The 13,328-nt window shown below is 40.4% G+C and overlaps 1 protein-coding gene across 6 annotated transcripts in view; it reads left to right on the forward strand.

Moving 5' to 3' along the window:
• ISL1 (ISL LIM homeobox 1) overlaps positions 1–13,328 on the forward strand; it is an 82,840-nt gene that overhangs the window by 12,210 nt on the left and 57,302 nt on the right. For 3 of the 6 annotated variants that reach the window (XR_015732077.1, XR_004595307.3, XM_034440852.3), the window contains exons 4-5: positions 1,745–2,031; positions 7,807–7,974. Coding sequence is in view for 4 of the 6 variants with exons in the window: in XM_034440852.3 (XP_034296743.1) it covers positions 1,745–2,031; positions 7,807–7,974 (455 nt within the window). In the remaining 2 variants the exon portion in view is untranslated. Of the gene's footprint in view, positions 1–1,744; positions 2,032–7,806; positions 7,975–8,147; positions 8,487–13,328 lie in introns of those variants that run through there. The other 3 variants (XM_034440851.3, XM_034440848.3, XM_034440853.3) reach the window with 3 other exon arrangements.

Genomic DNA, 13,328 nt, shown 5'->3' on the forward strand with positions numbered 1-13,328 from the left:
AATTTTACTTTGACGAGATGCCCACTAAATGGACGATGAGCTCACTAAGAAAAATGCATGTCATTGGGAAACATTCCTTCCCAGGAAGTTAACAACTCTGTTTGCTTGCAAATAGGGGTATCGGCAGAGTCGATAAAAAAAAAAAAAGTCAAAACGATAGTTGTATGTCTGCCATCTTGACTTCTTTGACCGCATCTCTGATTGTCAATACTCTAGAGCAGGGGTCTCCAACCTCGGCAACTTTAAGACTCGTGGACTTCAACTCCCAGAGTTCCTCAGCCAGCAAAGCTGGCTGAGGAACTCTGGGAGTTGAAGTCCACGAGTCTTAAAGTTGCCGAGGTTGGAGACCCCTGCCCTAGAGGCTTCTGGGCTAAGCAGGGTTGGTCCCAGTTACCAACAGAACAGGCTCTCTAGGTTGAGACAGATTGGCTATTTTGTGAGTAGCCCAAGGCATTGGGCAAAGGGCGTTGCTTTGGAACAGCCAGCTGGATTCATTTTGAGAAGTGGGGGTGGAGGATTGGTTAACAGGTAAAGCTTCAAACTAAAACTGTAGTGGCCAAAATTGTGGAAACCTTTTGGGAAAAGTGTATTTTTGAGGTTTAATGGCTAATAACATCATTTTTTGGGGGGGGGGATTTCAAGATCATCATATTCCACTGCTGGAATGGCCTGGGAATAGCCCAGACCTTAACCCAATTGAAAATCTATGGAGCCGACTAAAGAAACTGGTTAGTCAGAAGCGACCCAGCGAGAAAACCCAGTTAATAGAAACAATCATTCAATCTTGGTTTCACATTAGAACAGCTGCAGAATAAAAAGACTTGGTTCACTCCATAGGAAGATGTTGCAAGGCCGTAATTCATGCTAAAGGTTACCCAACTAAGTATTAACTGATGTGATAATTTTTGTATATCTTTTTTATTCTATGGTGATCATTTTTGTATATCTCGTTTTTTCTATGGTGATCATTTTTGTATATCTCATTTTTTTCTATGTGTTTCACTTTTCTTCTTTATACTGTAACTGCTGTTGTAATAGCAAATCCTTCATAAAAGTTATTGCATTACATTCTTGATTAAATTATCTTTCCATTGATTATCATTTTATGGTACTACTCCAAAAAAAACAAAAAAAGTGGTGTTATTAGCTTAGTTTTAGAAAATACACTTTCCCCAAAAGGTTTCCATAATTTTGGCCACTACTGTAGATAGTTTAGTTAGTATGGTTTAGGACAGGGGTGGGCAAATGTGGCTCTTTTACAACCTGTGGACTTCAACTCCCAGAATTCCTGAGCCAACTTGGCTGTCTCAGGAATTCTGGGAGTTGAAGTCCACAGGTTGTAAAAAGAGCCACGTTTGCCCACCCCTAGTTTAGGAGCCTAAAGGTGAAAGAGTTTTTAAAGCAGAGGTCTTCAAAACTTGGCAGCTTTAAGACTGGTGGACTTCAACTCCCAGAATTCTACGCTGGCTGGAGAATTCTGGGAGTTGAAGTCCACAAGTCTTAAAGCTGCCGAGTTTTGAAGACCTCTGCTTTAAAGGAAGAGTGAGGCTTTGGGGAAATCTTTCCCGTTGATCGCTGGAATCTGAAGGCAGGCGCTTAGGTTTTACCCCTGCAAGCCAGGATCCAGTCTTTCTGCTGGAGTGAGGCAGAAGGTCTCCCAAAAGCTATCAGGGTTGATCTTTGTCTGTTTGTCTTCTGGTCTTGCCACTGACCAGGCGCCTCTCCCTCCCTCCCTTCCTTACAGCAGAACCTATCTCCGCCAGGCAGCCGGCTCTCCGGCCCCACGTCCATAAGCAGCCAGAAAAAACGACCCGCGTCCGGACCGTCCTCAACGAAAAGCAGCTCCACACTTTGAGGACCTGCTACGCGGCCAATCCCCGGCCTGACGCCCTCATGAAGGAGCAGCTGGTGGAAATGACCGGTCTCAGCCCCAGAGTGATCCGGGTCTGGTTTCAAAATAAGCGTTGCAAGGACAAAAAAAGGAGCATCATGATGAAGCAGCTGCAGCAGCAGCAGCCCAACGACAAGACGGTAAGCGGGCGTGGCGCCTTCTCCTCCCGGCCTCCAGGGGGCAGCCGTCCTCAAACGAGGCTTGGCCTTTTTCATGCGGAGCTGAGGGCTTTGGGTTCAAGCAAATCCAATTTTTTTTTTACTACCAATTCTGTGGGCGTGACTTGGTGGGCGTGGTGTGGCTTGGTGGGCGTGGCAGAATAGAATTAGAATTAGAATTAGAATTTTGTATTGGTCAAGTGTGATTGGACACACAAGGAATTTGTCTTGGTGCATATGCTCTCAGTGTACATAAAAGAAAAGATACGTTCATCAAGAATCATAAGGATACTTATGGGGAAGGGGAACTGCAAAATCTCCATTCCCACCCCACTCCAGGGGAAGGATACTGCAAAATCTCCATTCCCACCCCACTCCACGGGAATGATATTGCAAAATGTCCATTCCCACCCCACTCTGAGGCCAGCCAGAGGTGGTATTTGCCGCTACCGGTTCTCCAAACTGCTCAAAATTTCCGCTACCAGTTCTCCAGAACCTGTCAGAACCTGCTGGATTTCACCCCTGGGTTCAAGGTATCGTGGGAATGCATCCCTTCTGCAGTTCAGCGCCTCGAATTTGTACCCAGCTCTCTTGAATTAAATGGGTTGTGTATTCCAAAGAGGGTGTGTTCGTGCAACACACTGAACCACAAATGACCCCTTCCCCAATTTTTAGCTTAGTGGAAGTACCTGCCCTGTGTGGTTTATTATAGGGTGGATAGTTACAGTTCATTAAGTTGTGATAAGCCATTGATTACTCTAAGGTTGATCTAACCAAAATCAATATGTAGGTGAACACAGCCATAAGCTAAGATCACCTACTTTGTATTCAGTTATAAGATGGCTTGTTCAGTTTCGATTTTGGCTATAGTGCGGTTTTGGGTTTAGGTGTAACCTGTTGTATGTGTGGCTTCAACCATGATCAAACCGTGGCCTAGGCTAGGGCAGTGTTTCTCAACCTTGGCAACTCTTTAAGATGGGTGGACTTCAACTCCCAGGATTCCCCAGTCAGTCAAGTCCACACAATTTAAAGAGATGCCAAGATTGAGAAGCACCTCCTTAGGATGATTTGTACATCAGGACTTGGTTTCCCTCCTCACCCCTTTTTATTTTTGCTTGAAAGCCCCTTGAGATTTAGGGGCGGATATTGTGTGTGTGTGATGTTGCTTCAATGGGTGTTTTGTTTTGCTGGAAACATTCTGAGTGCCAATTAATTATGCTCTCAATCCCTTTAAATGAGGGGGGAGGGCAGTGGGGAGAGGAAGGGAGGGAGGGAGATAAAAGGTTGCTACCAATTTCTTTCCTTGAAGGCGGTCCTGTGCTTTTTATAATAGCTCCAGTAGCAAAGAGACTGGTTGAATCCATAGGAAAAGGGCCTTTTCTTCCAGGTAAAAGAACAGTGATTTTGAGAATGGGGCTTGTTTTGATGATAGGAGGCCTTACAATTTTTTGGGTATGTCTCTGTTTTAGGCTCAGTCTTAGAGCTGCACTGATTTTCACTGGGCAGAACAGAATGCAACAAAAGAAAACAAGTTAGAAAAATAGATTGATATAACTAAAGTAATGGTGCCATTGATTATACCCAACACCCAGTGCTAGTTATGAAGTGGAATAAGTCCTAATTGAGACCAAAGGAGTTTACAATATATTCCTAGTAGTAATTTTTATTTTTATTTATTTATTTTATTTTGTCGAGTACATATTAGATGATATATATAACTATAAGCATGAATTGAATACATAAAATGAGTACAATTAAAGGGAACATTAGGACAGGGATGATAGACACGCTGGTGCTCTTATGCATGCCCCTTACAGACCTCTTAGTTAGTTAATTAATTAGCATTAATTAATGTTAATTTGGAGGCAAAATAATGTCAGTGATCATCAGTATCAGTTTGTTATTCTCTCCAGATAGAGGTACCTTTGTGAAGATTTTTTTAACTCATTCCCTGGATATAAAAGGAGTTGACATTTTGTCTTCTTAACCTTTCTATATTTTCCTACTTTTTCCATTGCTTTTCTTTTAGAAAGAATTGGTTCAGGAAATCTTAACTTAGAAACATTAGATCTGTAGTAAGGCCCATTGTGTTCAGCAGAACTAAACCTGGCTGAATGTTCCATCTGAAGTAGGTGCCAGAAAATTTGAGAGGATGTACCCCAAATTATGCCCACCCACATCAGGGATTTATATATCCTTATTGCAGTGGTGAAATCCAATTTTTTTTACTACCGGTTCTGTGGGCATGGCTTGGTCGGTGTGGTGTGGCTTGGTGTGCGTGGCAGGGGAAGGATACTGCAAAATCTCCATTTCCACCCCACTCCAGGGAAAGGATATTGCAAAATCTCCATTCCCACCCAACTCTGGGGCCAGCCAGAGGTGGCATTTGCCGGTTCTCCAAACTGCTCAAAATTTCTGCTACCGGTTCTCCAGAACCTGTCAGAACCTGCTGGATTTCACCCCTTCCTTATTGGAACCAGGTGGAACCAAATTAAAGCCCAAAATTGTAATCCTAAATCACATTGGCACAGGGAAGGTTCCTTGTTGAGCGGGGTGGCATTTATTAAAGGGAAAAATTCGTGGGCTTGAACTTGTTTAAATCAATAGTTGCAGTATTTAAGTGAATATCGTGAAAGGCTATTTATGAATCAAATGAGAAAAGTAGATTATTTTCCCCAGTCCCGCTTCCACTTTCTCTTTTAAATTTTCATGAAGCAAACCTAATTGTTGCACACCTTAGTACTCAAATGTGGGAAGCAGTTATAAATTTGTTTTAAAGGCTGAAAGCCCTGGTTAAAAAGTGGCGTTTCACCACTGCAGAATGTCATAAACCCACAATTTAAAGGAATGTAAATTGCTCTGAATTTGGAAGCTATTTTGGATGCAAGTCCTTTAAAATACCCACAGGATTTTGGTCTTCCCTCCCAAACAGAAACAACCCATAAAAATAAACCTTCACTGGCATGACCGTGACTTTAATTAATGAAAGAAAGGGAGCCAGTTTGGTCTAATGGTTAAAGCATCAGGCTAGAAAGCAAGAAGCCAATTTGAATTCAAGTTCCGCCTTAGCCATGAAAGCCAACTAAGGACCTTGGGCCAGTCACTCTCCCAGCCCAACTCACCTCACTGGAGGAAGATTTGTTAGTTGTTATGTTTTTATGCTGCCTTGAATTATGAATAGTTATTAATAACTAATATGGAAAATTAATTACAATAGAAGTAATAATAATTAATAAAGGCAGTATATAAGTAAAAACAATAAATAAATATACAGCCTAATGTGTTCATTTAGTGCTGCAACATAAGGAACCAAGCACTGCTTAAATCCAGACTGGTGCGGACTGTTTTGGAGTGGTACAATTGGCAGTTCCTACATTTAGAATTTAATCACCAGAGCTGCAGACTCCACTGGAATTGTGCTGCCTCCTTAGACTGTCCTGTTTCCAAACATCATAAGTCAGTTTTGATGATCCTCTGGTGGCTTCTTTTGAAGGAAGAGTTCTGCCCCTAACTCGAGGCCTGTTGTGATCCCTCTGTATCCCAACTGCTTCTTCCCACAACCAGGGAAGGACCAAAAATGTCAGTTTGGTCAAGGGAGTTATTTATATTAAAAATAATAATAAAAAAAGCAGGAGAGAAACTAAAAAGTCAGTCTCTTTCCCTCTTAGGCTGACCTTAAGGAGAATGCTATTTATGTGTGTTCAAAATGCTTAGGAATGAAGACTAAGCAAAAGCTATCCCATGGGCTTCATCCAGAAGAATCAATGTGTGAATGGGGAAAGAGAGAATTATGGTGATTCCAAACATGTTCAGACTTGAATTCCATAAATCAATCTTTACTTCTAGAACAGAGGTCCAACCTTGGCAATTTTAAGACTTGTGGATTTCAACTCCCATGGGGAATTCTGGGAATTAAAGTCCACAAGTCTTAAAATTTGCCATGGTTGGACATCCCTGTTCTAGGGTAAACTTACTTTTTTTGCACTTCTCCTCCCTCCCCGGTCCCCAAGCAGTTAAGGAAGCTTTGCACTTTGCTTATTTGCTCTTTTACTCCCACCTTATTTATAGAGCCAGTTTCATTCATCATTCACGACACAGGCTGAGATCTTACGCATATGCTAGAGTGGCAGTAGCTGAATAAGCGTTCCTGTTTGATTCTGAAATTTCAATGTTTACGGCTTTGTTTTTGTTTTTACTTCACATATGAATGTAACCAAGGGCTAACATGCCTTGACAGCACATATCCAGATTATCCTAAAGTGGGAGCAAAGAGTTAGAGAATGTTGTTTTTCATATGGATGTTTGGAGGCAAGAACTGGTAGCTCTGATGTAACTCCCACTAATGAAACCAAGTTTCCTAGTGAAGAAGAGTATTAAGACATATTTACTCAAAAGGAAGTCCCAAATAAGAGAATAAGTCAATATAGCTACTATATGCTTCCTTCTGATTAAAATCACTAAGTAGAGACAGCAAAAGAAAGTGGAAGGGGATGGAAAGAGGGTGTCAAAGAAAATAGGAGTGTGTGTTTGAATAGTAGAGATGGAGGATTCACCATTGCTCAGCCTTGGTCTCCTCCCTCCCTCCCCTCCCCCCAAACTCAAAGAAAAATTGGAATCTGAAAGGAAAACAACAAAGAAGGATTTTCAGAATCTGGAGAGGCTGTTATGTTCCCGCTGAATCTTGCTGCCTTTTCAATGCATGGTGGCTGTAAAGCCTTCCTTCCTTCCTTACTAATAATTTACTCAAAAGTTAGCCTCACTAAGGACACTGGAACTTACTCTCAGGTAAAAGTGCATCCTAGAATGTAATTTCAACAACTCTCATTTCTGGCTTCAAAACCAAGAGGAATCTTTTAGCTCCTTTGTTTGACTAAGTTTTATTAAATGGCATATACTATTGTGATTATGCCTTTTAATAAAATCACTTAGTTGGAAACGGTGCTCCTAGACTCCTGATTTTTTGCAGTCATTTGACTATCGTGGCTCTCTCACTATAATGCCTCAGTCCATTTGCTCTCAACTGTATTTTTAGACGAAAGGACCTTGGTCCAATCATTTACGTTTTAAATTGGGAACTAGTTTAAATTCTCTGAAAATAGAGACAAGGATTTTTCTCTCTGCCTTTCTGGAACTGGAACAATCCTCTTAAACTCAGTGGCAACATTTCCCCCCCCCCTAGTCGACTCATTGTCCTACAGATCTCTGAGAACAATAGGTTTCTCTGGATTGGTTGAGAGAGGGGGACGCTATATGTTTGGAGAACACTGGGGATATATAGAACAAGGCAACATAAATTGCAGATTGAGAGAGGACCCTTCTGATACTAAATGCAACTGGAAATTTATGAGGAATGGGGGTTTTGCTCATATGCATGTGCTCTTTGGGGTTGTTTCAGTTTAGAAATCGGTCTGTCCCTAAATGGTACTACTTTCATTAAGGGGATAAAATAGGAAGCCCTCTTGTTCCAGGTGCTATGGAACAGGGGTCTCCAACCTTGGCAATTTTAAGCTTGGAGGACTTCAACTCCTAGAATTCCCCAGCCAGCTTTGGCTGGCTTGGAGTTGAAGTCCTCCAAGCTTAAAGTTGCCAAGGTTGGAGACCCCTGCTATGAAAGATAGAGGAAGTTAGAGGATGGGGGAGGGTGTGCATTAAAGCCAAGCACAGTTGATAGCTTATTTTTTGTGTGTGTGTGAATGCGGCAAGTATCTAGGGTGCCTTTAGTTCGGCTGCTCATTGCCTGTGCTGCCTTGTTTGCAGAACATCCAGGGGATGACGGGCACTCCCATGGTGGCAGCCAGTCCGGAGAGACACGACGGCGGCTTGCAGGCAAACCCGGTGGAGGTGCAGAGTTACCAGCCGCCCTGGAAAGTCCTCAGCGATTTCGCCTTGCAGAGTGACATAGATCAACCGGCTTTTCAACAACTCGTAAGTGTCAATTCCCTGCAGCCATGAATGGCCCACTGTGTATACAAAAGCAAGTCCTGGTGCTCATTCCTTTGAAACACTTCGGTATCCTTGTTTAACCCTCTCCCACCCTCCTGGCTGCCACGTCTTCAAGCCCTGGATACCAATTCCCCTGTGTTTCCCCTTTTCTGTAGCAAGAAGCAGGCGCTTTGCTATCTTCATCTCCATGTTCTGCCTTTGCCAACCTGACTGGATTCGTTCCTGCTGCTGCTAGGCATCCTGGGAGATGGAGTCCAATCCATGTGGAAGGGCACCCAGGTGGGGAAGGTTGCTCTGTATGAAGGGCATGGAGATATACACAGAGTAGGATGCATCCAGTTAGGAGTGTCTTATTATCCATTTGACACTATATCACAGCAATCTAGGCCCAGAAATCTAGGATCTGGTTGTGCTATTAAAAGAATAGGCTTTGTGTTTTGTTACTGTTGGTTATTGATACTTGGGTCATGGCCATTGCCTGTTTTTTTTTTTTTTAATGAATTGTGACAGAAGGCAGTTAATTTTGAAAATAATATTGCAAATGAATTTTTTCAGAAATGATACATAGCAGACGATATCGCAGAATAAACTTTTCACCTTCGCTTTCTTCCTTCACTGCCCCTCCAACATTGCAAGAAGCCCTTTTAAGATAAGGCTTACTACAATTCTAACACATAAAATATGCCCCTTTCCCCATTTCCAAATTAGAACGTATTCATGTTCCTAAGGGATAGGCTCCTTGGGTGGCTTGAAGGAAAGCCTGATCTCCCTAGCTGAAAATGTGATAGTTTATCTTAATTGATCAATAGGGCTGAGCAGTTAAAGGGCATTTGGCAATCGCTGTTGTTATTTTGAAAAATCACCATACTTTTTCTAACATTAAAACTACTTCGTAAGACTTAGGGTCCATCCTGGATGTAATTAGAATATTTTTACTTTACTTTATTAATGTCTTTGGTATTTAAGAAACCTAGCTTTGTGCTGCTTTATAGCCTTTTCTCATCTTACGATTTAATAAATTGTTATTATTGATTAATATGAAGCCCCGGTGGCACAGTGGTTAGAATGCAGTTCTGCAGGCTACTTCTGCTGACCGCTGACTGACTGCAGTTTGGCAGTTTGATTCTCACCAGGCTCAAGGTTGACTCAGCCTTCCATCCTTCTGAGGTGGGTAAAATGAGGAGCCAGATTGTTGGGGGCAAGATCCTGACTCTGTAAACCGCTTAGAGAGGGCTGTAAAGCACTGTGAAGCGGTATATAAGTCTAAATGCTATTGCTATAATGCTTTCATAGACAACTTCCCGTTAAAAACAACAAAACCCATCTTCCTACCTAAACTCCATTTTTATAATCTTTCCAGTCTGTATGAACATAAGATACATTTCCAGAAGTTAACTTCCATTATAAATTGAAAATCCAGGAAATTCCATTCTATACTGTACATCGAGAGGACCCAAAGGTGGGGTGGGAGAATGGACTGGCCAAGTATGTTCAGCACAAGTGATACAGGAATACCTCTCCCGTCCCCCACAGGTCTTTATGGCCAAGAATTGAACCTGCATTTCCTATAACCAACAACAACAAAGTTTGCCTGGTAGACGCTCCAACCTGCCAGTGTTTTGCCTCAGATCTTAAACTGTTTAAGATTATGGGCATTTGTATGGACATTACGGAATTGTTGCCAAGTTATTTTTGAACCCATCAAGTGAGTACACTGATGAAATACAACGTTGATAATGGAATATAGGTTGCTAAGGTCTAGGCTGTGTGTGTAGAATATAGAACAAATCTTAAATATAAAATTTGAGATTATATCTTCTTTTCTTTACATTGTTTTGATGGTAACAGTATTATTATTTTTTTAAAAAAAATCTCTACAGATGTTCATTGCTATATTTTTTATACAACTTAATCCCTTTTATTTATCCCAAATAGTCATAGGGATTACTTTCTATATATTGTCATATTTGCTAGTGTAACAATTTGTTCAAATGCACAGTTTTTTCAAGTGTCTATGTCTTTCTTTTATGTACCAGTACAGTGCAATCGTATACATTCCTATTCAGAAGTAAGCCCTGATTTCTTCAATGGGACTTACTCTCAGATAGGTTTTGTAGGATTGCATTGTTAAGTGATGTATTTCTTACTTTCCATTGCCATTAGATCCATTTCTTTCTTTTTTTTTTTTTAAAACATATTTACATTTGGTACATGTAGAACATGCAATATTAACATAATATTAATGGACCAATTTTGACTCAAAAGCCAATAGGAATTTATCACTGTGTTCTATTCTTAGCTCCCTTTCTTAACATTTAATCATTAACACTTAATCATTTGGTAGTTCATATGGGATGATATTGTCTGCAATACATATGTCGAGTAAGTGATTTAAGGACAGAAGTTTAGCCATAATTCGATTTCCTGCCCTAGGTGTGTTAAAACCAGATCTTAAACGTAAGAAGATATGTTTTATTTAAGATTTTTAAGTGATTGAAATTCATAGTAGGAATGATAGAACATCTGAGAATGGGTTGGTGTAGTTTTACCAAATTCAAAGAAAACATCTAAGTTTTTATTCTAGAAATATATCTTCATAGTCCAAGCTTCTTTTAATGATATAGTGAGTGGATTGTTTCAAGAATAATAATAAAAATAATTTTATAGAATTATTGCGAAATAGTTTATACCAGGGGTGAAATCTACTTACCTGCCCAACCGGTTTGGAAGTGCGCACATGGACCCTCTGCGCATGTGCAAACCCTTCTGCGCATGCACAGAGGGTAAAAAACAAATTACTTCCTGGTTAACACCAGGTCATTACTTCCTGGTTAAAACCAGGAAGTAATGACGACTGGGTGAGTGGGTGGAGCCTTATGCCACCATCGCTACTGGTTCTCTGAACCACTGGCCGCCATCGCTACCGGTTCGGCCGAATCGGTCCAAACCAGGAGCATTTCACCCCTGGTTTATACCGCAACACCTGACTTGAAAAGACCTATTTAATTTTGACAAACTGACTTCCAAAGAAATGCACTGAGAGAAATCTGAATGTACGTTTAAAAGAAGTAAAATGTAAAGGCAGCATAAAGGGCACCCCTACAAATGAAAACGTCTATAATACATTCTGAAAAGGCCCATACTAGTTACTAGTGTGGAATAGACTTCCTATTTACTGGGAGGGAAGTTTTAGTTTTTATATTTTATTTCCAAGACTGTGTGTGTACTTAGATGGGATTATACTGACATTTCAATGCTTCTTTTAAAGATGCAAGAGACTGATAGAATTTTATGGGAGGAAATGAGACTTAAAACATAGTGGAAGATTTCATGATATAGTACAATGTGAAAAAAAAATATCAGTATGACAAAAATAGAGAAAAAGTCTTGAGTGGGAGAAAAATCCATATGGAATTATTCATAATGAGAATCTGATGCAGGAAATTTGTCTTTTAATGTGATTTGTCAAAAGAGAGTTTAACTAGATGGTTTTCAAACTTGGCTAGTTTATGAGTTTACTCCCAGAATTCACCAGTCAGCATTCTGGTTAGGGAATTCTGGGAGTTGTGCTCTACACATCTTAAAAGTTGTTCAGGTTGAGAAACACTGTTCTAATCTTTTGGCCTTGCTGACATTGAGCCCAAAGAAGAAACATCTTAGCATTCATATTGATGTTGTGCTAAACAAAAGCAGCTTCTTGAGGCAACAATATACCTAAGTGTGATTCTAGAATCCTTTGTGATGTCACAGAAGATTCTGTGATATGTCTTTCAGGAAATGAATCTTTTGAAGTTTGCCACCTTAGTGATGGTTTTTAATTTGAATGGTTCGTAATGGAACTCACTCACAGTAGCTCCAGTTACTATGACAAAACAAGGCCCTGGGCATCTCTGAATACATAGTTTACAAGGACTTTTGATTTGATCCAATAAACTTACTTTCTTTCTTTCTTTCTTTCTTTCTTTCTTTCTTTCTTTCTTTCTTTCTTTCTTTCTTTCTCTTTCTTTCTTTCTTTCTGACTTTCTCTCTCTCTCTCTCCCCCCCTCCCTCCCCCCCTCTGTCTGATAAGGGGAAATGGGGTTTTACACCACATGCAATTATATCCTATTCTGAATTCCAATGACTTGCCTGATTTTGGTTTGTAGCAAAAGAAGGCATCCCTCACATTTTCTGTTTCAGAAATAGCTTTTCATCTATACAGTTTTCCTACAATCTAACTGGCATCTGACTTTCAGTTTTTGAATATTACTTTTCCCCGTTCAAAAAAGACTCCTGATCTTCAGTAGATAGTGGTGCTCTTACAAATGCCCACATCTCGCTTCAACTCCTTTGGCTATCCGGGTTTTCTGATCAGAAAACTCTTCGTGGGATGAGTTTCTTCACAATGTTTTCATCTGGGATTTAATTGATGTTTTGGGAAGCCAGGGAGGCTGCAGACAATCAGAGAAAAATTTGCCAAATGAAAGACAAGGCCAGAGGTGGCCTTCACATGTAGCAACCAGTTTGCCCAACATTGGAAATGTGAGCGTGCACATGCGTGCGGCATCACAAAACACGATACATTAACAAATGTATCACTTAGCAACATAAATTTTAGGTTCGGTTGTGGTCGTAAGTTGAGGAATACCTGTGTAGGGTTTCAGTGCTTGTTGAATTTTCATTTAAAATCCCGATGCATTTTACTTGGCAGTCTACGTAGCTTGATAGTGGAAGGAATAACTTTCATTAAGTTAAAAAAAAAAAAAAACATATTGCAGATGGCTGATTCTGATTTTAGTGATCCAGAAAGATCCTGAGAATCATTGGCTAACTTTCCGAAACTGTACAGCACTCCATAAATGGGATCAGTGTCCCTTCAGAAAGGATGGTTCTACATACAGAAATAAGCTCTGTTCATGTAGTTTAATTCTAGTACTGCAGTTTTAAAATCTTTCTACTTTAAAAAGAGATACATTTCTGTATCTCTTTTCTTTTCTTTTCTCTTTTCTTTTCTAGAGGAAAAGCAGTGGGAAAATTTTTTTTCTTCCCCCTGAAACATATCCCTAATAGTTCTGCGAGATGGGTTAGTACACTTCTAGATGAGAATTTCTTTCTCACAGCTAGTATATGAAACATCTTTTGCATACTGTATTCCCCTTAGCGAGGAAGTGGTACAGGGACTTGTGTAAACCTCCTGTCTTTCATTGTGCGATAATCTCTCCAGTGTAATGCAGCTCCCCTGGTTGGTTAAACATCAGTTAAATATCCCAGAAGCCCAAATTGAGCTTTTTTCAGATAGGAAGTTGAAGGGAGGGGATAACAGGAAGAAACCAGAGTAAGAAGGAGTTCTATAACAA

The sequence above is a fragment of the Pantherophis guttatus genome, chromosome 2 (genome assembly GCF_059756535.1).
Source record: "Pantherophis guttatus breed Tessera chromosome 2, ASM5975653v1, whole genome shotgun sequence".
Classification (NCBI taxonomy): Eukaryota; Metazoa; Chordata; class Lepidosauria; order Squamata; family Colubridae; genus Pantherophis; species Pantherophis guttatus.